A 24,828-nucleotide genomic window follows, 5' to 3' on the forward strand; every position below is an offset into this window, starting at 1 on the left:
TTATTTCCTGTGTATTTCTGCCTCTTTTCAGTCTGCTGCTTTCCTTATGCAATATACAGCTTCTCTTCTTTCTCTGAAAAGGTCTTGGAGCTCCTCCCAGTCCTGGGATAGCAAGGAGAGAAATAGAAGGTAACATAATGATTTTTGCATGGTAGAAATTAATCTTTAAATTAATATATGAATGACATTAGTATCCTCACTGCTTAAAGACATTCTTGTTGTTTAAGTCCATCAATTTGTTGTGTAACTCCTAAACCTTTATCCTTCTATAGTATATTTTTCCAGACTGTCTTCTACTTGCTTGCATTTGTTGGTTGCTTGCAACTTTATGTTGTGAGTCAAAATTCACTTCTGAAAGATTAAGTGAAAAAATTAAACTGTGGTACTGAAAACTTTCAAGATTTAATCTCAGAATTGTTTAAAATTCAGAAGGGTATGTGTTTATGTGTATGGGGGGTGGGTTAAGGTGAAATCTTTTAAATAGGTACTTATAGGTATCTGTTCTTGGCAGAAGACTTAGGAATAAAAAATATTTTATCTGTGACTAAAGCAGGGCTCTAGTAAGTTGTTTTTTTTTTTCTTTGTTTAAAAGAACTGAATGTCATGTACTTTCAAGGTAGTAATTTCCACTAAAATATTTTAACACACTGAAAATAAGTATTGCCGCAGTGGGAGGGGCTAACTACCCTGCGTACATGCCTGTTGTCTCAAATGGGACCCTACTCAGGACAGCTAGCCCCTCCCCTGCTTGTGCTGCCATGGCTACGCTCAATCTTTAGCATGCTAGCTTAATTAGAGTTAGCATGGGTATGTCTACTCAAACTGGAAATTATACCTTCCAGCTCTAATGTTGACATACCTGAAGGCCGTGTCAACACAAGAAAGCTTACAGCAGCATAGCTGTATCGCTGCAGCTGTGCTGCTGTAAGATCTCCTGTGTAGCCACTCTATGCTGATGGGAGAGAGCTTCCTGTCCACATAATTAACCACCCCTGACAAGTGGTGGTAGCCTGTCTCCCAGCAACGTAGTGCTGTCCACACTGACGCTTCTGTCAGCGTAACTTACGTAGTTCAGAGGGGTTTTTTTCCCCAAACCCCTGAGCAGCATAAGTTGTACCAACAAAAGTGCTAGTGTAGACATAGCCTTTGAGAGCAGAATTATCTGCCAATTAGAGCAAATTTAACCAGTTAAGAGCTGTCTGTTTTGAGATTAGACACACGCATTATTGGGAATCCTTCAAGTTACCACAGCTGACATTCTAACTGGGACCTTCATGATTAATAGGCTGTAGATCTCTCAGTAGTGAGCCTCTTTCCCTTCCTGAGGCATTCAGAGATAGGGATGGGTGAGCGGGTGGGTGTGAGTTGGAAGTAACTTTTTTTTTAACATATTTTGCACTTCATAGTTTAAGTGCTGCATTCAAGGCTGATAATGAGAATCATCATTCAAATGTTGACCTCATTGTCAAAGTGTTGTGTTCAATAAGAGGAGGAAGTTAGATCCAGGAATCTGTACATAAATTCTTTAACTCACTGAACAATGTACAGCTACAGACAGACTTTATTGAGACCATGTTTTTGAATCAGCTCCTCTTCCTGAAACTCATCCTTTTTGAAGACATAGCTGCCAGAGTTGCTGCATAATATGCTATACAGTACAACAACTTCCCTCTGACAGAGGCAGTCTTAACCCTAATATCAATAACGTAGGCAATATCTGCAGAAAGAGATCTCTCACAAAGGTTTTTTCATCGCTAATGCAATCCTATTGTTCCCATTTCTGTTAGTGATAACATACCATTATTCCGTAATAACAGTTTGCACCTGATCTGTCAATGAAAATCTCTTTTTGTGACTGATTTTTCTTCATGCTTCAAAGTTCAAAAAAGCCCTGGAACACAAAGAAAAGATAATTTAGGTAATACAGATAAATGTTTGTTTTGTATTAATTATATTACAGAAAATTTCAACTTAGAAATATGTCCTAAATCAATGGTTTCTAATGGCTTTGTTACAGTTCGTAGTCAGCCTCCACTTTCAGCTGGATTCACAAGCACAGGAACTGTTGGATATAGTGCAGCCAGACCGGTAGGCATTCAAACTTTAAAGAATTTTCCTTTTGAAGTTTTTACACTGTATTAGATAGTTGAGAGGTTTTCTTATGAATGGTGGTATGGACGAGAGATATGTAAAATTGAGTAGATATCTTACAAGTTGTGTGAGGAGACAAAATCTTAAATCATATTCCTGCTGTGTTCAGACTGTAAATACACCAATAAAGATTTTGAGCTGACTTTGTATTGCCTTGGACCTTGTATAGTAATTTACACATGCAAAGAATATGTAAAACTTTATCAAATAAGAGTGATTGCATTTTATGGCCACTTTTAAATAACGACACAATGTATGAAGCAGAATCAGACACTTTATAGTTATTTTGTATGTTTTATAATCTTGTTTAAAATGAGATGATTTGGAAGAATAGGATTTATCAGGGCTTATGTGCATTCTGAAGTCTACAATTAATGGATATATAATGGTGGTTGTACCTTGATTTTAATCAATATTAACACTTTGCCTGGGATCTTTGTATAACTGTGAAGGACTCGGTTGAATGAACAGTAGCCTTTAGTTCCTCTTTGTGCAGTGTTAGTGTGACCAAACTGAAATACTGCATACAGTTTTCAGTAGTTTGGTTACTTCTCTACAGGTAAGAAATAAAAAAAGAGAGAGGGTCAAGAAAAGGGCAATAAATATGATCAAAATTGGATGGAATGACCTATGAGCAGAAAAGCTTGAGAGCTACTAGTCCAAGGACTAAATTTGCTAACCAAAGGCTGATATGAAAAATTATTGTTGGAGCAACAACTGACATTCAAGGGTTAAGCTCAGTCCATAGCTGGTGGTAGGTTTCAGATAAATTTGAAGCAACCCACATCTCTGGCTCCTAGAAGGGAAAATGAATACTTACAAATTCTTCATTTCTTCACACCTGCCCCAGAAGCCACCTAACTGTGAGAGGGACTTGACTCCTCTCTCCCATTCACCAGCAGTGAGTTGGCAAATAATTTTTCCAAGAGTTGCCTATGGGGAAAAATTAAAAGGCTTTAGATATTGTGGCAAAGTCAGACTGCACAGCGGTAAGAGAGTGGAGGAATCCGTACTAGAATGGTAAAAGCCCTTTTCTCCATGAGCTGAAAAGAGGCTACCTCAGGTCAACTAGGGATGCGTGAGTCCAATTAAGGGCTGCCTGTGACCTTTAAAAACCCTTCTTCTGGTGAGAGAGAGGTGAAGAGATGAGACATGATCTGCAACAGGGAGAAAAGGCTTCTCCTGGGTGGAAAGCTTCTCTCCTCCCAGCAATCAAGCTAACTGCCTGTTTGGGGAAGAACTGGCACCAGCATCACAAGGCAACATCCCAGAGAGGGGACAGGAAAAGGTATTCCCTTGTTCTATTGTGAATTTTTCTTTGGTTTGGCTGAAGATATTACTCCCATGGCCTACTCTGAAGCCTACCTTGTAAATATTGGGGGAGGGGAGAAATACCCAAATGAAGAATAAAACCTCTCCTTAGTGAAACTGATTTACTCCAGGTCCTTCCACCACAACCACCCTACCCTGACAAAGGGGGAAAATGCTGAGCCAAACAAGGCAAAGGAGATGCCTTGCCACAACATATACATTTTGTTAAAAAGACTGCTAAGAGGTGGTAACTGTCTACAATTATCAGCTTTGCTATGCTTCTCATAATGCTTTGCAAAATATCCTAAGAAGTGGGGTGAGGGATAGCTCAGTAGTTTGAGCATTGGCCTGCTAAACCCAGGGTTGTGAGTTCAATCCTTGAGGGGGCCATTTAGGGATCTGGGGCAAAAATTGGGGATTGGTCCTGCTTTGAGCAGGGGGTTGGACTAGATGACCTCCTGAGGTCCCTTCCAACCCTGATATTCTAAGAACCGGTATAGTATTTAGTGGGTTGCGGAAGGCTGGTATTTATTAGGACATTTGCATGAAAAATGGGAGCTCTGTTGCTTAGGAGATCTCTGCTCCTTCTGTTTGTTTCTCACTGCAATCACAATAGCAGTTTCAGAGGAAAATAAACTGCAGTAGCATATTCTAGATAAAATATTTTTGTGTGCGTTTGAGGCATTAAGTGTCCATCAATTTGTGAAAGAAAGAAGCTATGGAATGAACTTGTTAAAGGGAATTTAGGCTAGATATAAAGAAATATTTTTGAAAATAAAAATCACTTAGGTTATATTTTGGTCTTCTAAAGGAAGTTGTAGGGAATTCCACCAAAAGAGCCATTTACAAAATGTTTGAAGATAAACGATGCATCCAATGAAGTAAGCTGTAGCTCACGAAAGCTTATGCTCAAATAAATTTGTTAGTCTCTAAGGTGACAAGTACTCCTTTTCTTTTGGGGAGTTAAGATGTTTTTTTCTGTATCGTGTGACAAAGCTCTGTCCTTGCCTCCGTTTCCTGGCGGATTTCACTAGCCTCAGAGTGACCCTCCATGTAACCCTTTTCTCACTGTGACCCTCCATGTAACCCTTTTCTCTCTAGAGACAAGGGTCACAGTCTACTGAGCCATTTTCATCATAAGCCAGTGAGGGAGGTGAGAAGTTATCCTCCCTTGCCCAGTCTCTGTTGTCTCCCAGTCTCAGTGATTAATCAGGGGGCAAAGGTGGGTGGGGAGAGCCCAGGTCCACCCTCTACTCCAGGCTCCAGCCCAGGGACCCTAATAGTATCAGCTATGGTAGCTGATCTTTTAGAAACATGACATGTACAATTCTCTGGGCTACTTCCCCCACAGCAGCCCCGACTTCCTCACGCTCCACTTCACCCTTCCTCAGGGCCTCCTTCCTTGTGCCTGATATGGTGTGTACTACTCAGCCTCTCCAACAGCGCAACTTCCTCCCACAGCTCCTGACATGCACACCCATCTGATCAACTGGGAGGCTTTTAACTAGTTTCAGCTAGCCCCTGTTTGGCTTCAGGTGTCCCAATCAACCTAGCCTTCTCCCTGCCTTCTGGAAAGTTCTTAATTGGCCTCAGGTGTCTTAATTGATGTGGAGCAGCTGTCATTTCACTTATCCTGGTACCAGGGATTTGTTTAGCTTGGAGCTAACATATCTATCTCCCACTACTTTTCTATAGCCATCTGGCCTTGCCCCGTCACATATTTCCCCTCTCCGCACCCCCCGCTCAACAACATAGAGTTGGGCATCTTGGGACACCAGGCAGTATGCTCGTGACAGACCATCAGCGTTGCCATGGTGGCATCCAGGCCTGTGCCATATGCAGAACTGGAGTGGTTGGAGGGATAAGAACCACCTGGTGACCCTTGCATTCTTTTCCTTATTCCACTGCATCCACTGGAGGGGTGCATGGTCCGTCACAAGAGTAAATCGCCGGCCTAAGAGGTAATAACGCAGTGTCTCCATAGCCCATTTGACAGAAAGGCATTCTCTCTCGACTACTGCATATTTCTGTTCTCTTGGGAGAAGCTCTCTACTTAGGTAGAGGATCGGGTGTTCCTCTTCTCCCACCATTTGCAACAGAACCGCCCCCAACTCCACCTCAGAAGCGTCTGTTTGTAAAATAAATTCCCTGTTAAAGTCTGGGGCTATGAGTACAGGGTCATTACAGAGAGTCATCCGAAGGTCTGTAAATGCCCCCTCTGTTGCATCAGTCCACTTTACCATGTCTGGACCTCGGGCCTTCACCAGGTCCGTTAGGGGACTTGCCCTAGTGGTGAAGTGGGGAATAAACCGTTGGTAGCAGCCTACCACGCCTAGGAACACACGGACCTGCTTCTTTCGGGTCGGCCAGGGCCAGTTTTCAATTGCCTGTAGCTTTTGGGGCTTCACTATGCCCCTTCCCACAATATATCCCAGGTACCTAGCCTCTGCTAGCCCTATGGCGCATTTAGTGGGATTAGCAGTAAGGCCAACCCGCCTTAAGGTGCACAGTACTGCCTCAACTTTCTCCAAGTGAGTTCCCCAGTCTGGCATATGAATGATGATATCATCTAGGTATGCAGCTGCATAACTAGTATGGGGGCGCAGCAGCTTATCCATGAGGTGCTGGAATGTGGCTCGGGCCCCATGTACCCCAAAAGGGAGGATGGTGTACCGGAATAGCCCATCCGGGGTGGAGAATGCTGTCTTTTTTTTTTTTTTTTTTTTTTTTTTTTTTTTTTTTTAAGCTTCTTTGATCAGAGGAATCTGCCAGTACCCTTTTGTCAGATCCAGTGTAGTCAAGAATCGGACACTACCCAGTCAGTCAGTTAGTTCGTCTATGCATGATATGGGGTCTGCATCAAACTGGGATATTTCATTCAGTTGGCAAGTCATTACAGAATCTCATGGTACCGTCAGGTTTAGGCACCAGAACAATTGGACTGGACCACTGACTGTAAGAAGATTCTTCAATAACCCCTAATTCTAACATTTTCTTTACTTCGGCCTTGATTTCTTCTCTTTGCTGCTGGAATTCAGTTGGGTCTCAATGTTACCTTGCTCCGGGGATCGTGTAGTTATGGTGATAGGTCTCAGTCATCCGCCCTGGTTGTAGAGAACACATCACAGTTGCAATTAATCATTTCAGCTGCCTTGATCTTTTGGATCGGCATCAAGTCGGATGATATCCTCACTTGCTCGTGTAAGTTATCCTCCTGGGGAAGGGTCTCCTGCATGACTAAGCATGCCACTCGATCATGCCAAGGTTTTAGAAGATTGATGTGGTAAATTTGCTCCGATTTCCGGCGTCCTGGCTGCCGCACCTTATAGTTCACCTCTCCCATGGCTTCGATTACTTCATAGGGCCCCTGCCACTGGGCCAACAGTTTACTTTCTGCTCTGGGCACCAGTACCATCACCTGATCTCCTGGTTGGAACCGTCGAAGCTTTGCTTGGTGGTTATAATGGGTTCGTTGGGTCTCCTGTGCTCTCCCCAAGTGTTCCCGTACAATGGGCGTAACTCAGGCTATCCGATCTCTCATCTACAGTACATGCTAAACTATGTTCCTTCCGGGATTTGGCTCATCTTCCCAGGCTTCTCTGGCTATATCCAATATGCCCCAAGGGTGGTGCCCATATAGTAGTTTGAATGGAGAGAAACCTGTGGAGGCTTGTGGAACCTCCCAGATGGCGAATGTGATGTTAGGCAATAGGATATCCCAGTCTTTCCCATCCCAGCTCACCACTTCCCTGATCATGGCCTTGAGGGTCCTTTTGAACCTTTCCACAAGGCCATCTGTTTGCGGGTGGTATATAGAGGTCCGTAGGGCTTGTACATGGAGCAATGAACAGAGATCTTTCATCAACTAGGACATGAAAGGTGTCCCTTGATCAGTCAATATCTCTTTGGGTAGCCCAGCCTGGGCAAAGATCTGTACTAGCGCCTTAGCTATTGTCTTGGAAGCTGTGTTGCGCAGGGGAACAGCTTCCGGGTACCGGGTTGCATAGTCCAGTACAACAAGCACATGTTGGTGGCCCCGAGCTGTCTTCTCTAGGGGCCCTACCAGATCCATGGCTCTCCGTTCGAAAGGAACCTCTATTATTGGAAGAGGTATCAAAGGAGCCCGCAAGTGCGGGCAAGGGCTATGTAACTGACACTCCGGACAAGAGGTGCAGTATCACCAAACATCTTCATGTACTCCTGGCCAGAAGAACCTCTGCAGGATCCGTGCCTGGGTTTTCTTTACCCCTAGGTGTCCTCCAAACAGGTGACTGTGAGCGAGACTCAATATGGCTTTTTGATGTTTTCGTGGCACCAGAAGTTGTTGTATCTCTTGCTCCTGCATTTGCACCACGCGGTACAGGAGATCTTTCTTCACTATAAAATAAGGTCCAGGACCCCGGACCTTCCCATCCATGGGTATCCCATTGATCTCTACCACCTCTTTCCTGGCATTATCATATCTGGGGTCCTCCGCTTGGTCCCACCCAAAAGTCTCTCTTCCAGGACTAACCTGCCCAAGCTCCCAGGGGCCGGCTTCTGCTTCTTCCAACGGCTCACCGCCGTCGTGACTGGGGGCAGCTTCTGGCTCACCTTCTGTGGTGGAAGTTTCTCTGTTGGCTGCTCACGTCCATCTGTCTACTAGGGATGTCTTCTGGCCTGGATCAGGATCCGGGTTCCCAAGGCCTTCGCGGCCTTCCTCCTCTTTTTTTTTGTCTTCTAGGGCTTTTGGGGGACTGAGAACAGATCCTGAGAAATCTCAGCGAACATCGGGGGTTGACATTCCCCAGGTGACGAGTCGCTGTCCTCAGGGTCCCCACCTCCTTCCAGCCTCTCTGGGGGAGTAAATTATCAAACCCTGGATAGTCCCTCCCAATGACTACAGGATATGGGAGTTTAGGAACTATGCCCATGGTCGCCTCAATGGGGTTTCCCTGAACCTCTGTCTCTACTGGGATGGTGAGGTAATGGCTCACAACCCCATGCGTGCACATCACTGCTATGCGTTTGGCTTGTAGCAGCTGGCTACTTTTTACCAGCTTACCCGATATAAGGGTGATAGCACTCCCAGAGTCCACAAACGCTGTAGTCTCTGCTCCATTTATCCTCACTGGCCTGGTGTAATTATACGGGGCTAATGCGACCTCCGCAAAGTAGATAAGGGAGCATGGGATCTCCCAATCCCCCAAGTTACATTGCATAGGCTCCTTGGTACTGGGACACTGTGCTGGTATGTATCCCCACTCCCCACATGCATAACATCTATAATTGCTTTTAATCACTCCCCTATCCTGGGATCTAAGGGGTTTAGTCCCGGGATTCCCCCCACTCAAACCAATCCCTTCCTTCTGGGGTCCCCACTAGTTTTCACCCCCCCCCCTTCTTCCACCTAGAACTCCCCGGGCGTTTGGCTGCCCAACCTTCCAGGGTTGGGGTCAGGTGCTTGCTTCGAAAGGGGCCTTCCTTGGGTAGTCGGGTTAGTTCCCTGGCTGTCATCCGTCTTTCTACCAGTGTGATCATCTCGTCGTACATGGAAGGATCGTTCTGGCCTACCCATTTGCAGAGATCTGGCAGCAGTCCCCGCATGTAATGGTCTATGACCAGGGTATCCAAAATCTCCTCCGGCCTGCACACCTCGGGCTGTAACCGCCTCCGTGCAAGATGTATGAGGTCGAATAGTTGCTATCTTGGGGGTTTGTTTTCCTGGTATTTCCACTCATGGAACCTCTGGACCCTTACCGCTGCCGTTACCCGTGATCGTGCTAGGATCTCTGCCTTCAGACAGGTATAGTCAGTGGCATCCATGGCAGGCAAGTCAAAGTAGGCCTTCTGGGCCTTTCCACACAAAAAAGGGGCGAGAATGCTGGCCCACTGCTCCTGGGGCCACATCTCACACTGAGCAGTCCTTTCGAATGAGAGGAGATATGCCTCTACGTCATCTCCTGACATCGTCTTTGGCAGACAACCAGTGGCCCTCAGGGTTCGCGTCCTGTTGGATTCCTGGGCCTGAGTGGTGAGGATTTTCAGCTGGTCCACCACCTCCCTAAAGAGAGCACAATCTTGGGTCGCCTGGCTCATCAATAATTGATTGGTTTCCTGCTGTAGCCGCATAGACTCCTGTTGTGCCATTGCCTGATCCCGGGTGGTCTCCTGCTGGGCTGCCGTGGCTTGTACAAGAGCTCTTACCACCTCCTGCATTGTGGTACAAAGCAAACAACCCAAAAAAAAAAAGTTCAAAACCCCAGTGCACTTTTTTTAAAAAAAAAAAAAAACCCCTTTCTTCCGTCACGCTGTGAACGAAATCCCACTTGACACTAGTTGTGACAACGCTCTGCCCTTACCTCTGTGGGTCCCGTGTTTCCTGGTGGATTTCGCTAGCCTCAGAGGCTCACTGTGACCCGCCACGTAACCCTTCTCTCTCTAGAGACAAGGGCCACAGTCTACTGAGCCATTTTCATCATAAACCAGTGAGGGAGGTGAGGAGAAGTTATCCTTCCTTGCACAGTCTCTGTTGTCTCCTAGTCTCAGTGATTAATCAGGGGGCAAAGATGGGTGGGGAGAGCCCAGGCCTACCCTCTACTCCGGGCTCCAGCCCAGGGACCCTAATAGTATCAGCTACGATAGCTGACCTTTTAGAAACATGACATGTACAATTCTCTGGGCTACTTCCCCCACAGCAGCCCTCACTTCCTCACGCTCCACTTCACCCTTCCTCAGGGCCTCCTTCCTTGTGCCTGATATGGTGTGTACTAGTCAGCCTCTCCAACAGCGCAACTTCCTCCCACAGCTCCTGACATGCACACCCACCTGATCAACTGGGAGGCTTTTAAGTAGTTTCAGCCAGCCCCTGATTGGCTTCAGGTGTCCCAATCAACCTTGCCTTCTCCCTGCCTTCTGGAAGGTTCTTAATTGGCCCCAGGTGTCTTAATTGACCTGGAGCAGCTGTCATTTCACTTATCCTGGTACCAGGGATTTGTTTAGCCTGGAGCTAACATATCTATCTCCCACTACTTTTCTATAGCCGTCTGGCCTTGCCCTGTCACAATTGGTGTCTGCCAATACATTCTGTTTCCTAATGAACTGACGAGGAGGGAGGCAGATCCACACCAATCACTTTTTGGCTTTGGAGTTGAGCTCTGTCTCCTTAGATTCTTGGATACTTACAGCACTTTATCTAAACAAAACAAAAGGCAACAAAATTGAAAATTTACTTACATGTCAAAATTGACTCCTTGGGCTTTCGCTGGCTATTAGAGAATGTTGTCTCCCTTCTCTAAGGTACCTCAGCAGTGCTCCTTCTTGGATAGGCCCCCAAAATGACTGACAAGACAGAGGCCAAGGCTAACAGTCCTGAGAAATTGCTTAGGGCATGTCTACATGGTAGGACAATGCACACTGTGGGAGTGTGACTTCTAAAGCACTCTCACATGTTGTGCATTAATTGATCCACATAGACTACTCGTGCACACTAGGGACTTTTTAGGTAGTATTGTTTGAAACAGCACTATGTTAAAGAGCGCTAGAGAATTATTAGTGCATACCTGCAGAATTTACATGGAACAATTAAGGTTTAATATGTTAATGCACTTTAGAAATCACGCCCCTGTAGTGCACATTACCCTACTGTGTAGACATGACCTTAGCCTGCATAGATCTCCTCTTAAGAGGTACTGAAGGGAATTTTTGCCTTTACTGCAAATAACTCCAAAGTTTTCTTCCATTATCAATACAGCACAAGAACTCAATAGCCTACCACCAAGTCATCACTTAGGTTAGAACCCCACATCCTAGGCAGGAGATAATCAGTTCTGAGATCTCTTCAATCCACATGGCTTGATGGCCTAGCTACTGACCGGGAGGAAGATGTGTTGGGGAGATGCCATTGAAGCAAAGTCCTTGCTAGTCATAAAGTTGAATCCGAATCATCTATCCTCCACAAAACCAGAAATGTAGATATCTCATTCTGGATGCCCTTCATACCACATTAGCTAGTGAGAAAGCAAAGATCCTGCCAAGAGAAAGTAGAGATTATTTTCAGTCTTCAATTGTTGTTGTTCCTGGACAACTACTACTGAAACAACCTTCCTGCTGCCCCAGACCTGACTAGTGCAAGGATCTTGAGGTAATTTTTCAACAATCTGGCCTTCATTGTTCCACCAGAAGTGTTAAACTGGCTGTTTCCATTTCTGAGGAAACAGACACAGTTTGAGCCATGGGAGAATCTTTTCCTGTCCCTTTTCTGGAGCTGACATGAGACAGTTGCCATTACTAACCAAAAAGGGATACTCCAAAGAAGTTGTTAAAATTGCCTGGCACCCAGCAAAGATTCCACCAATAGTTCCTATTCCAGGAAATGGCTTTAATTCAACCATTGCTGTTTACATGAATAAATCAGATCAAAATTAACATTTTGTACCACTTTCCCAAAAATAATTAAATTTGGGGCTAAAGGCCAATTCCTGGAAGGTCCACATCTTGGAAATTTCCGGCATAATTCAGTAAAACAAACCAAATCTCATCCCTTCCTAACTGTATGTGAAGGATTTCTTAAAGACCAGCATCTGAACTTCAGTCCAAAGCTATTTGGTTCTTAGAGCCCTAACCCACTAATCATTCAAATCTCAGAGCTCAATTTCCTTATTTTCCTTGACTTACACGGCCTTTCTGGCAGCAGTTATTTCTGCTAGAAGACTTTCAGAATTAGAGACAGCCACAGTGTCCTATTATTACTTATTCCATGAACACTGTGTGGTTTTAAGGACTGCTTCAGCCTTTTTCTATTCTGTTCCGATTCAGAGGAGCCTATATAGGTTTCCTAAGGAAAACAACTTCTGTTATAGATCTTGGAATATAATCCTATCATCCTAAATATCCAGTTCCTAAACATCCAAAGGAAAAGAAGTGGGCATGTTTCTTGGGATGAGTTTTATTCTAACAAAACTTCTTAAAAACTACCTTGGGTTTTTTGGGTGTGGGTTTTGGGTTTTTGTTGTTTTTTTGTTTTTTTGCCACTTGGCAGTCAAAAGGAAGAAAGCTATATGTGTTTGATTTTTTGATGCTTGGTGGCTTAAAGCATTTAAAGGTCATTAGATGGATTTAACCCAGGTATACTGAACCACGGCCATTAAACATTGTCTTCTAAATCTAGTAAATGTATTAGGCCAGATCAAGGGTGATTTCTTCTTCTCTTCTTTTTTTTTAAGATACAGTTTGTATGAGGAATTATGTGTATAAGTTTCGTTCCAAAAAAATCCCTGGGACATTCTCACTGCTGTTAAATCTCACAGTAGGATTGGCAACCGTGGATAAACTGGGGACAGAAAACATTTGCTTCACGTGATCATTCGTTTTCTTCTGGTATCCATTCTTGACAGCATGACTCACACCACATGTAGTTTATAGGCATGTGTGTTCTTTCAAATTAAATTCCTCTTTGGAATAGTTTCATATTTCTCCTTAATGTTCTGCTCTACAAGTTCATCAAAAAAGAATATCCAAGAGCCAACATATTTACTGGCGCTCTTTGGTTAGGCAGAATGTCCCCATCCTGCCTGGAGACACCATACCTACATGTAAGATTTGCAAAAATGGGTTCTAAAGAATAAGTCCCATGTCAAGCATAACATTTTCTGCACTGCACGTCACAGGTCTTTGAGGCATGGAATGCATTATTACTGGGGTGTGTAAAGGGCTCGATAAACGTTTATAGTGCGGTATAAATGGTTTACAATGATTGCCTGTTAGGTCTTTTCTATCCCAGAGTATCTCTGATTCCGGAAAATGATGATTCTTCTTTTCCCATCCTGCAGTACTCCTTTGCTTCTGTTTAGAAATGACCTCTGAGTGGTTTTGAACTCCACCAAATTTTTATTAACAATTTACCAATTCTGACAAAACTACTACTACTTTCAGAATGACATGAACATATATTTCTTGAGACAGCAGAACAAAGGTTTTAAGCCACCTCTGTGACTCCCACTTCTCTGGGTAAAAGACTGTCTTTTTGTTATGTGTTTGTACAGTTCTGAGAACAGTAGGGCTTCTGGTCTATGACTGCGGGCCCTTGGCACTGCTGCAATACAAAAAAAAAAAATCATCAGTCATTCAGCAGGAGATCACGTTAGTTCCAGAAGTATAGCTAAAGTATTTTATTTTTTACCAATTATTATTTCAGACTGTTCCACCCCGAGCTGGAGTTATTAGTGCACCACAAAGCCATGTCCGTCCGTCTGTGGGGAGGCCAACACCTGAAACCCAAACCAAGCCAGCTGAACCACCAAGAGGTAATGCTATACTTCAGAAGAAAAGGAAATGTAATGTACTGTTTAATGGCAAATCTAGGTTGGCTGCCTTATTACCCTATCCAAACCTGTCCCACCCTTACCTTTGATTTGCTTCCAACTGAAAAAGCTATCAGTTTTCTGTGAAAAACAAGATTCTTTCATGTAATAATGTATGGCCATTCCTCATAATTAAGGCTGTGAGTTTGTCACGAAGGTCACGGAAGTCACGGATTCCGGACTTTGCATGACCTCCATGATTTCTGCAGCAGCCAGTGTGCCTGGCTCAAAGGCAACTCAGGCAGCCCCTGCGCCAGTCACACCAGCCGCTGCTGGGGCAGTCTCAGGCCCCGGTGTCCCCCTCCCCCCAGTAGCAGAGTTGGGGGGAAGGGGCATGGGACGGGGTGAGGCAGGCTCTGGGCAGCACTTACCTGGAGGGCTCTCTGGAAGCGGTGACATCCCCCTCACTCAGTTCCATCCTAGATGGAGGCATGGCCAGGCAACTCTGTACACTGCCTCCGCCCAGAGCGCTGGCTTCACAGCTCCCATTGGCTGGGAACCAGGGCCAATGGGAGCTGCGGGGGCAGTGCCTGCAGGTGGAAGCAGTGTGCAGAGCTTCCTGGCTATGCCTCCGCCTAGGACGGAGCTGAGCAAGGGAAATGTCACCACTTCCGGGGTGCAGGAGTCCCAGGTCGCACGCCGACCTCCCCCAGCACCCATGGGGCCCCCAGGAAGGCCGTCGTCCCCCACCCACCACCCCCCAATTTTTAATCATGGGTATTTTTAGTAAAAGTCATGGACAGGTCACGGGGGCCGTGAATTTTTGTTCACTGTCCATGACTTTTACTAAAAATATCCATGACTAAAACTTAGCCCTACTCATAATGCGTGGAATAATCTAAGTCAGCAGTTAATGCCTTAAACTGCACTTAGAAATAAACTAGCAGCCAGTGTAGATCATGGCACCTCAAGTATAATGTGCTTTTAGAGGGAAAATACTTAAGAAGTGGGCTGCCTCATTTTGCCCTGGAAACAGTACTACCTCCTACCTTAAATGTATTTCACAAGTAACTTTTAATGTGCCAAGAGGAATATGTAACACATTGTGTGTTGTGGTAGCCTGGTGCTCCTGATGGCTGCACCGCTAGTGTTATCTTGGGATATTTGAAAGCACCTAAGTGATTTAGGAGCACATGACCAATTGCCTTTCAAAGGGACCACCTTCAGCCTCCATCCTAAACTGACTGATAAAACTGTCTTAAATATGTATTGTTCAGAGTATACATCTGTACAACAGTGATTTTCAAAATACATTTTATGTTTAACCTTAGTTATCTAGATACCTATTTTATTAATCATTTTTATGGAGAAAACATCCAGAATATATTTCTAATAAAATGCCTTGTAAATGTATTTGTAGTGTCACCTTTGCTTCCTGAACCACTTAAACCGCAGGCCATAGTTCCTCTTCAACCCACCATTCAGCCACCATCGGTTCAAAAAATGCAGGAGCCTCTTATGCCTATGATGATGCATACATCTCAGACAACTCCTCCACAGAATCTGGAAGCACCACCGCAACCACCTCCCCGGAGCAGGTCATCCCACAGCTTGCCTTCAGAATCGGTGCCTTCACAACAGCAAGTAAGTGTACAACTGAGTATTTTAGTGTTGTGCCTTAACACAGCCTAACTTGACTTAACGTCACAGATCACAGAAAAGCCCCAGAACAAAAAAAAAAGTATCATTAATGATTAAACTTCTGATACCTAAGCACAGCAGGATAACAGCATGGCAGTAAGATAACACTTAAGGACAATATAGAATCACTTGTATACTGAAAATGTAAATCCTGAATATTATTTTTTTAATTTATTGAGAATTTTTTAATTTTGATAGTTACCTAAAATATAAATTTCGTGTTCTTACATCTTGTCATGTAACAATAGAATTGTAATCTTGTACCTTTTATATGAAAAAATGTTTTCCAAAATTGAATACATTTCACAATAACACAGATCTGTAACTTACAGACTGGGCAACTTAATAGATACTTTTTCTTAAGAGATCTCTCTAAATCTTGCACAGAAATACTTGGAGCTTCATACTGGAACTAATTCATTTCAAGGTGGGAATGCTGAGTCCTAATTTTAACTAAAGTACATTAATTCTGTTTAGTTCATGGTGTTCATTAAAATATACAATACTCCAAAATAATTTGACATTTTAATTCAGTAACATTGAATGCTCTGTTCTGTGTACTAGCTAAAGTATCATTTAAAAACAAACTCTTTGTTTAAGAAAAGCAATAATTCTTCGAGAACTGTCCCTATGGGTCCTCCACTTTAGGTATTGTGGCACCCTGCGCTTCTAGTTGGAGACTTTTGGTAGCAGTGACCTGGTTGGTTGCACCCTTATCTACTTTCATATTGCTTTTATTCTCTGCCCTTTTCTCAGTTTAATTTCCCTCATTGCTAATCTCCTTTCACTTTTCTTTCGTTTCTCATTTAAAAAAAAAAACTCTCCGTTTTTCTTCCCGCCTCAGGTGGATAGTCCCTGAAGAGGCATTAGACCGGGACTATTCCCATTCTTTATTCAGCTAGCCTTGGACATGCCCGGCTCGCCAGGTTTCAAGTGCTGTCTGACATGCAGATTCTCAATACCAGTGACAGATGGCCACTCGCAGTGTGTCCATTGCCTGGGAGAGAGACATGACTCATGGATTCATAGATTCACAGATATTAAGGTCAGAAAGGACCATTATGATCATCTAGTCTGACCTGCACAACGCAGGCCACAGAATCTCGCCCACCCACTCCTGCGAAAAACCTCTCTATGTCTAGCTACTGAAATCCTCAAATTGTGGTTTAAAGACTTCAAGGAGCAGAGAATCCTCCAGCAAGTGAGCTGTGCCCCATGCTACAGAGGAAGGCGAAAAACCTCCAGGGCCTCTTCCAATCTGCCCTGGAGGAAAATTCCTTCCCGGCCCCAAATATGGCGATCAGCTGAACCCTGAACATATGGGCAAGATTCACCAGCCAGATACCCAGGAAAGAATTCTCTGTAGTAACTCAGATCCCACCCCATCTAACATCCCATCACAGGCCATTGGGCCTATTTACCATGAATATTTAAAGATCAATTAATTGCCAAAATCATGTTATCCCATCATACCATCTCCTCCATAAATTTATTGAGTTTAATCTTAAAGCCAGATAGGTAAAGAGTCCCCACTGCAAGAAACTCACAGCACGGACAAGAAAGGCCAGGTACCTCCAATTAAAACTTTTAATGATGGAGAGATCTCTCTGACCTGCCTCTGACCCTGAGTCCAGGACACCACCTTTCCAGTCGTCACCTGCAGCTGCCTCAGATATGGGGTCCTTTTCAAAAATGGCTGCTAAGGATCCTGGTCCTAGCAAAGCCACAAAAAAGCATCTCACTCCTCACCACACCAGGATTTGCCTTTAAAAAAAAAAATAAATAAAAGGCGATCCATGACTGCAAAAACTGCCCCGGTACCGATGGCACTCAGAGCGCCAGGCCACAAGGCACTGGGACCGTCCGGTATTGAGGAGTGAAAGACCCTGTGCGGTCTCATTCTTGCAGTGCAAAACTAAGCCTTAAAGCTCAGTGTGAAGGGAACAGAAACCTCAGCCACAGAGCAGCGCTAAGACGCCACCTGCTGCCCCAATACAATATGACAGGTCTGCGGCACCGACAACACTGGTTCCTAACCTGAGCTTGCCTGCGCTGTCGGCACTGAGTATCCTGGTACTGCAGCAGTTTGTCAGCCATGCAGACCTCCTTATTGCTTCCACCCCGGGAACTCCACTCTTTGGCACCGACGGCACCCTGGCCAGGTCGGGGCCACATGTTATCAATATACCTGCTGGCTCGGCCCCTCCTCTCTCCAGTTATGAAGAGGAGGAAGTGGAGACAGGAGTGGACACATCTCACCACTCCTCTCCTAAACCTGGACCTGCTTAGCCACAGGGCGTGGATAGGCAACCCCCACAATGGGTGCCCCCCCCATGGCCTTCCTGCCGCAGTGGGCATACTGGAACCCCTGGGCATTATACAGAGCCCAAAAAACCCAGCGATCCAATCCATCCAGATCCAGGACACAGCAATTGTGTCTGCCATCTGCTCCGGTTTCCCCAGAACTGCTAGAGGAGGAAGTTGAGAATCTGCAGACAGGCCAGAGGGTGTTCCCCTCCCACCTACTCACATCCTCACTTCGTGTCCGGCCAACACAATAATGCCACTTCCCCCCACATTGGGAGATGACTTTAAATACTTTCAGGATTTGTTTAAAAAAGTAGCAGATTCATTAGACATCCCACTGGCTGAGTTACCAGAGACTAAACACAAGCTGACAGATAAATTGCAAGCTTCTCCGTCAGCCAAGTTAGCACTAACCATTAATGCTGCCATCATGGACCCAGCAAAAACTGTAGGACAGACTCCAGCCATAGCCCCACCTTCTTGTAAGCGATCTGACAAGAAGTACTACATGCCGGCTAAAGGAGCTGAGTTCTTGTTTACCACCCTACTTCAAACTCATTGGTGGTAGAGGCAGTTAATCAAAGGGGGAAGCAATATCAAACCAAAACCAACCCTATGATAAAGATTGGAAATGCCTAGACCTCTTCGGCAAGAAAGGCTATTCATCGGTGACCCTCCAGTTTCGCATAGCAAACTACTCTGCATTACTGGCTAAGTACACACACATTTTTTCTTAGATGTCATCTTTTATTGAGCACATTCCAGCTGACAAAAAAGAACTATATAAAGCCAATATAGCAGAAGGCTTCCTCATCACCAGAATTGCCCTGCAGCCTTCTCTGGATTCTGTTGACACGGCGGCTCACTCCATTACCACATCTGTTGTCATGTGGAGGGCTTCATGGCTCCATCTCTGTGGCTTCCCCAAGGTGGTCCAGGCGACAGTAGAGGACTTACTTTTGAGGGGCAAAAATTGTTTGCAGAGCACGGACATCTCCTTATGCACCCTGAAGGACTCCCGTGCAACGTTACAGATGCTTGGTATCTATATCCCTGTGAACAAAAAGAAATACGGCAGATTCTACAACCAGCGATTCCATCCTGACCCATATGCTCAGCCTCAACAACATTATGATCAATTCTGCAAGCAGCGCCCAACGAGACACAGTCAGATGCGGGACCAGTCGTCTACGTCTCAGCCATCCACTTCTAGGCAATTGTTTTGAATTGTTGGTCAAGGACACGAGAGCCCCATATTCTCCAATCCCAGAGTCACCTCTAATCCCCAGCCCATTTGGGGACTGCGTTACATTCTTTTACCCAGTCTGGAGAACCATCATTACAGACAAATGGGTTCTGGAGATTATACAGAAGAGCTATTCCATCCCCTTTCTTTCCATTCCATCTATCCACACCCGTTCCTCTTCAGGGACCGATCTCACGAGCACCTCTTACAGCAGGAAATACACCATCTCCTGCAATTAGGTGCTGTGGAACCAATACCGCTTCAGCCTAGGGGTCGGTGGTTCTACTCGCATTACTTTCTCACTCCGAAGAAAACAGGTGGATGGAGGCCCATTCTGCACCATAGAATCATAGAATATCAGGGTTGGAAGGGACCTCGGGAGGTCAATTAGTCTATAACCCCCTGCTCAAAGCAGGACCAATCCCCAAATCCCTAAATGGCCCCTCAAGGATTGAACTCACAACCCTGGGTTTAGCAGGCCAATGCTCAAACCACTGAGCTATCTCTCCCCCAATGCAAACTAAACAAACTTGTGAGAACACAGCACTTCAAGATGGTAACCCTAGCAAACATAATTCCGGCATTGGAGAATTGCTCTCAGCCCTCGGCCTGCAGGATGCTTATTTTCACGTCAATATCCACACGACACACAAGAGATTCTTACAATTCACTCTTGGCAACCTACACTATCAAAACAAAGTACTTCCCTTTGGCCTCTCTATGGCTCCTAAGGGTTTTTTCCAAAGTACTGGCTGTGGCAGCAGCACATCTTCACAAGCAGGGTGTGACCATATTCCCCGATCTAGACGATTGCCTGTTAAAAGCACCGACTTACAACGAAGCAGTTCACGCCACACTAACCCTATTTACAAACTTAGGGTGACAAATCAACCTACAGAAATCCACCCAGACCCCAACCCAACAACTGGACTTTATAGGGGTACACCTCAACTGTGTCACGGCATCAGCATGGCTACCCCAACAATGGTTTCTTGCCTTAACAAACCTAATCACAACAGTAAGACACAATCCACAAATGTCCACCAGAACATGCCTACAACTTCTAGGACACATGTCGGCTACGACGTTTGTCGTGAAACATGCCAGCCTGCATTTGAGAAGTCTACAAACCTGGCTACACACTGTATACGTTCCTCACAGACATTCGATCAACAAACGGCTTACAGTGCCCAGCAGAGTGAAAGACTTGCTCACATGGTGGACAAAACAAATGTCCGCTCAGGCGTTCCCTTCCAAATGTAAACCCCATCAGTCACTATCACCACGGATGCCTCTCTGGTAGGATGGGGTCACACTTGGCCGACAACACCATCCAGGCCCAATGGTCCCTACAGGAGTCAAATCTCCACATAAATATACTGGAGCTCCGAGCAGTTCAAAATGCCTATCATCACTTTCTCCCCCAATCCACAACAAAACTGTCCAGATTCTCATGGACAACTTGGTGACTGTTTTATATACATCGCCAAGGAGGGGCCCTCTCTTATCTGTTCTGCACAGAAGCAGTCCACCTCTGGCAATGGTGCATTTTCAACAACGTAGACATCACGGCATCCTACCTACCTGGAAACCAGAATGCCACAACAGATGACCACAGCAGGAATTTCTCACAGATGCACAAGTGGGACCTGAACCCACAAATTCTGCAAACTATATTCTGACAATGGGGATTCCCCTCAATAGATCTCTTCTCCACGACCCACGATGCCAAATGCCCACAATACTGCTCCCAAGCAGGACTGGGACATAACTCTCTCTGAGACACCTTTCTCCTCAAATGGGAAGCCCCACTCCTGTACGCCTTACCCCCGATCTCTGTGTTGAGTCGTATCCTACACAAGATCAGACCAGACAATTCCAGGGTGATCTTGATTACACCAACATGGCCTAGACAAACTTAGTTCTCTTACCTGACGCAGATGTCTGTCAGATCATGAATTCTTCCCCTCCTGCCTCACCTACTGATGCAGGATACCTGCATCACCCCAACATTCCAACACTTCGTCTCAAGGCATGGCTAATCCATGGATGACAGAACTCGAAACAAACTGCTCCAAGGAGGTCCAAGACATTCTACTTAACAACCGACATCACTCCACATCAGAAACATATGCATGCAAGTGGCAAAGATTCTCCATTTGATGCCGAGACAAGCAAATCATTCCACAATCAGCCCCGTTACCCACTATCCTTGAGTACATATTGACACTCAAAAAATCAGGCCTCTCGACTAGCTCACTCAGAGTGCACTTATCAGCCATCACCACCTTTCACAACAAGGTAGATGGACTCACCATTTTCACCCATCCACTGACTAAGCGCTTTCTCAAGGGTATTGAGAACACTTACCCTACATTATGGGACCCGACCCCCTATGTGGGACCTCAACCTGGTTCTCCGTGCCCCCATGGGCAAACCCTTTGAACCGCTAGTGACCTGCTCGTTCCTACACATATCCATGAAGGTTGCCTTTTTAGTAGCTATCACATCAGTACGAAGGGTGGGAGAGTTGGGTGCCCTAATGGCTCAGCCACCTTATACCACATTCCTCAAGGACAAAGTAATCCTATGCTCACATACTAAATTCATACCCAAGGTTGCCTCCCTCTTCCATCTCAACAAACCCATTTACTTACCTGTATTCTTCCCCAAGCCACACACCGACAACAGGGAGGCATCCCTTTACATGCTAGACATCCACAGAGTGCTTGTGTTCTATGTAGAGAGAACAAAAACATTCAGAAAATCGTCCAGGCTATTCGTATCCACAACAGAACGATCAAGAGGCTTTCTAAATGGATCTCTAATTGTATCAAACGATGTTACCAAAATTACAATTTGTAAGCTTCTTCTGGACTTCGCACACACTCCACTAGAGCTATGTCCACATCCATAGCCTTTCTCAAACGTGTATCCATCACTGATATTTGTAAAGCAGCTACCTGAGCATTGCCCCATACTTTCACCAAACATTATGCCCTGGAACAGCAGTCAGCTACAGATGCTCACTTCAGTCTATCGGTGCTCTCCACTCTACATACATAGGCTCCAAAGCTCCTCCTCTCCACCGAGGGGCACTGCTCTTCGATCATCTAAAGTGGAACACACTTCGAAGAAGAAGAGGTTATTCACCATGTGCAGTAACTGAGGTTCTTCGAGATGGTTGTCCCTGTGGGTGCTCCACTACTCACCCTCCTCCCCTCTGGTTTGGAGTTTCAACTCGATCCTCTGGGAGTAGAGAAGGAACTGGGTGGCTGTTAGCTGCGCGCCTGGGGTAGCCGCTCGGAGCGGCGTGAGCATGGCCAACCTGGGCACTGCTACCAAAAGTCTCCAACAAGAAGTGCAGGGCGCCAAGACACCTAAAGTGGAGCACACACAGGGACAACCATCAAGAAGAACCTCAGTTACTGCACAAGGTAAGTAACCCTCTCTTTTTAAACATTTCTTTAAAAAAAAATTAAAAGCACATTTGCAGTACACTGTGTATGCACAAAAGGCTGAAATTCTTCCCTAAGCTATAAAATACTAAAGATCAATGTTGGCAATTAGGGACTTCGCTTCCAAGTAACCAGATACTGAACCAAATTCTCCACTGCCTTAAAAAAGCATCAGTGTACTTGTGCCCACTTACACCAGCCGTGAATTTGGTCTCTTAAATGTACAGTAATTCTCAGTTGTTGGACTGCTTACTTTCAATGCCTATTTGTTCATTTTCAGTCAAACATATTTTTAGAAGAAATTTTCTATGGAACAGGAAATTAATGCTTTGTGTTTATGCCAACATTCTAAATATTTTTTCACATCAAAGAATGTGTCAACCTTTAAAAGCAGTTGCACCAAAGCACTTAAGCATGTGCTTAAATTGATCCCTGTTCAGCAAAGTGCTTAAGCATGCTTAAGATGAGGGCTGAATGGGTCTTTGATGGGTTAAAGATTTTAAATTCTAGTTGAAAGCCTATAAATATCCTCTTCCTTCTCCTGCACTTCTCCCTGCCTCTGAATCACTCCCTGCATTGTGCACCTTTGGCTGCTAATTTTTTTCTTCTCTGATGGAAACTTACAACAAAAAATAGTTTTAAAAATAACCAAAGCTTGATTATCACACTTTTTGGAGGGTTTTTTTTTACATAGTAGTTATGACAGTTTATCTCCATTTCACAGTATGAATGGACTCTACAAATATACTTAAATGGTTAAACAAATGTCTCCAGAACATCAGAGCTTCTGCAATTCTGTATTCAGAAATAGATACGAGTCTGCTGATAGAGACACCTTAGCTGCCACAAGAAGTACTGCAGAATGTATTAAATTCTGATTAAATATTGATTCTGAAGTGTCATTTTCAAAAGCCTTATTTTTAACCTTTCTGGTGTTGTTTAAAACTTGAAATCTTTTATGAAATATGTGCAGTGAATGTCCTTACCAAGTGTTATTCTAAAATTATCTGTATTAATCACAACGGACATTCCAGATGTTTATTTTGATCTTAAAGTATTGTTCTCATCTTTCATTTTTCTTCTCTTTGTAGAATTTAATTATAGAGTGGAAACCATGACTACTTCATTTATTTAGTATTATTTGTCAACATACATTCTTCTGAAAAGAGTTTTGGATTGAAAATATTAAGTTGACGTTTGTTTTTTGGAAGTTTATGGGTCCAGATCCCACTCTCTGATTAAAGATTACTGAATTTTTGTGCATTTGAAAACCTTAAAACTCTTGTTGTCTGTCTTTATAAAATTAACTACTGTAAAAATATGAATTTCATGGGTTCTGTAACTAGAGGGGTAATCAAAATGTTGCAATATAAAAAAGTACCTTTAAAACTCAGGTGAAACTGATCATTTTAAATGTAAAATGACATTTTCTGATAGAATGTGAGATTTAACTGTTATAGGCCCTCTCTTGCTAAATGAACTACGTGGACTAAGTGCTTGGAAAAAGTATTTTAAAATAATCATGGACTGCTCCATAGGATGTGATAACGTCTAAGTAATATCTGACTTAAATTAACCAGGTAGTATGTTGTTGAGTCTTCATGATCAAATTTATAAAATCTTATGCTCCAGCTGAAATTCTACTTCAACAAAATTTTAAAATTCTGTATACAGGGTATTAAGTCCACTGATATTCTCATCTTGTATCTGTTGTATACATAACATCAGACATTTTTCTTTACACGTAATATAGTATTTAAAACATTTTGGATAATAAGAATTATTGAGGTTGGTGAGGTACCTTGGGTTTTTCCTCTAATTTTTTCCTTTGATGTCTTTTTTTTCTTTCACAAGCAGGAGCAACCATCAGGGTAACAGGTACCTGATTACTTACCAATCTTGTATGTGATCTCCATCTCTTCTAGCAGAAAAGATGTATGAGTACTTTTTTTTTTTTTTTGCTTCATACATCTGCAGTCTCATCCACATTAAAAACCACTTGTCCACATACTAAAACAACTGTCATGCCATAAAGTTTGCTTTTCCTTTCTTAATAGATGAATATTGACAGAAGGAGTCTCTTAGCTTTATTTGCTAGCACTATAGTGAAAAATTGACTTCATCATCTTTTATGAACCAATTAAAGCCTTACACAGCTTGTTTATTTTGTAGAGCAAAATAGATCTTTGAAGTAACATGAACCATTACCTCAAATTTAATCTTGATGAAGCTTTCAGAAAGTTTTTTTCATGAGAAACAGATTTTATCTTTTCAAAGTCTAAACAATAGAATAGCCGCTATCTGGGAAATAAAATATACTCCTTGCCTCAATATAAAAAATTCAGTTCTTATATGTGAATCAGTGAAAGACAAG

General features: G+C 44.0%; 1 protein-coding gene across 22 annotated transcripts in view; it reads left to right on the forward strand.

Moving 5' to 3' along the window:
- The window catches only part of SYNJ1 (synaptojanin 1), a 108,526-nt gene that overhangs the window by 78,928 nt on the left and 4,770 nt on the right, over window positions 1-24,828 (forward strand). For 8 of the 22 annotated variants that reach the window (XM_038398889.2, XM_038398917.2, XM_038398907.2 and 5 more), the window contains 5 exons: window positions 82-129; window positions 1,880-1,918; window positions 2,018-2,088; window positions 13,637-13,745; window positions 15,163-15,386. In XM_038398889.2, the coding sequence (XP_038254817.1) occupies window positions 82-129; window positions 1,880-1,918; window positions 2,018-2,088; window positions 13,637-13,745; window positions 15,163-15,386 (491 nt within the window). Of the gene's footprint in view, window positions 1-81; window positions 130-1,879; window positions 1,919-2,017; window positions 2,089-13,636; window positions 13,746-15,162; window positions 15,387-15,775; window positions 15,871-24,308; window positions 24,333-24,828 lie in introns of all 22 variants that reach the window. The other 14 variants (XM_038398926.2, XM_038398935.2, XM_043508594.1 and 11 more) reach the window with 6 other exon arrangements.

The sequence above is a fragment of the Dermochelys coriacea genome, chromosome 1 (assembly GCF_009764565.3).
Source record: "Dermochelys coriacea isolate rDerCor1 chromosome 1, rDerCor1.pri.v4, whole genome shotgun sequence".
Taxonomy (NCBI): Eukaryota; Metazoa; Chordata; order Testudines; family Dermochelyidae; genus Dermochelys; species Dermochelys coriacea.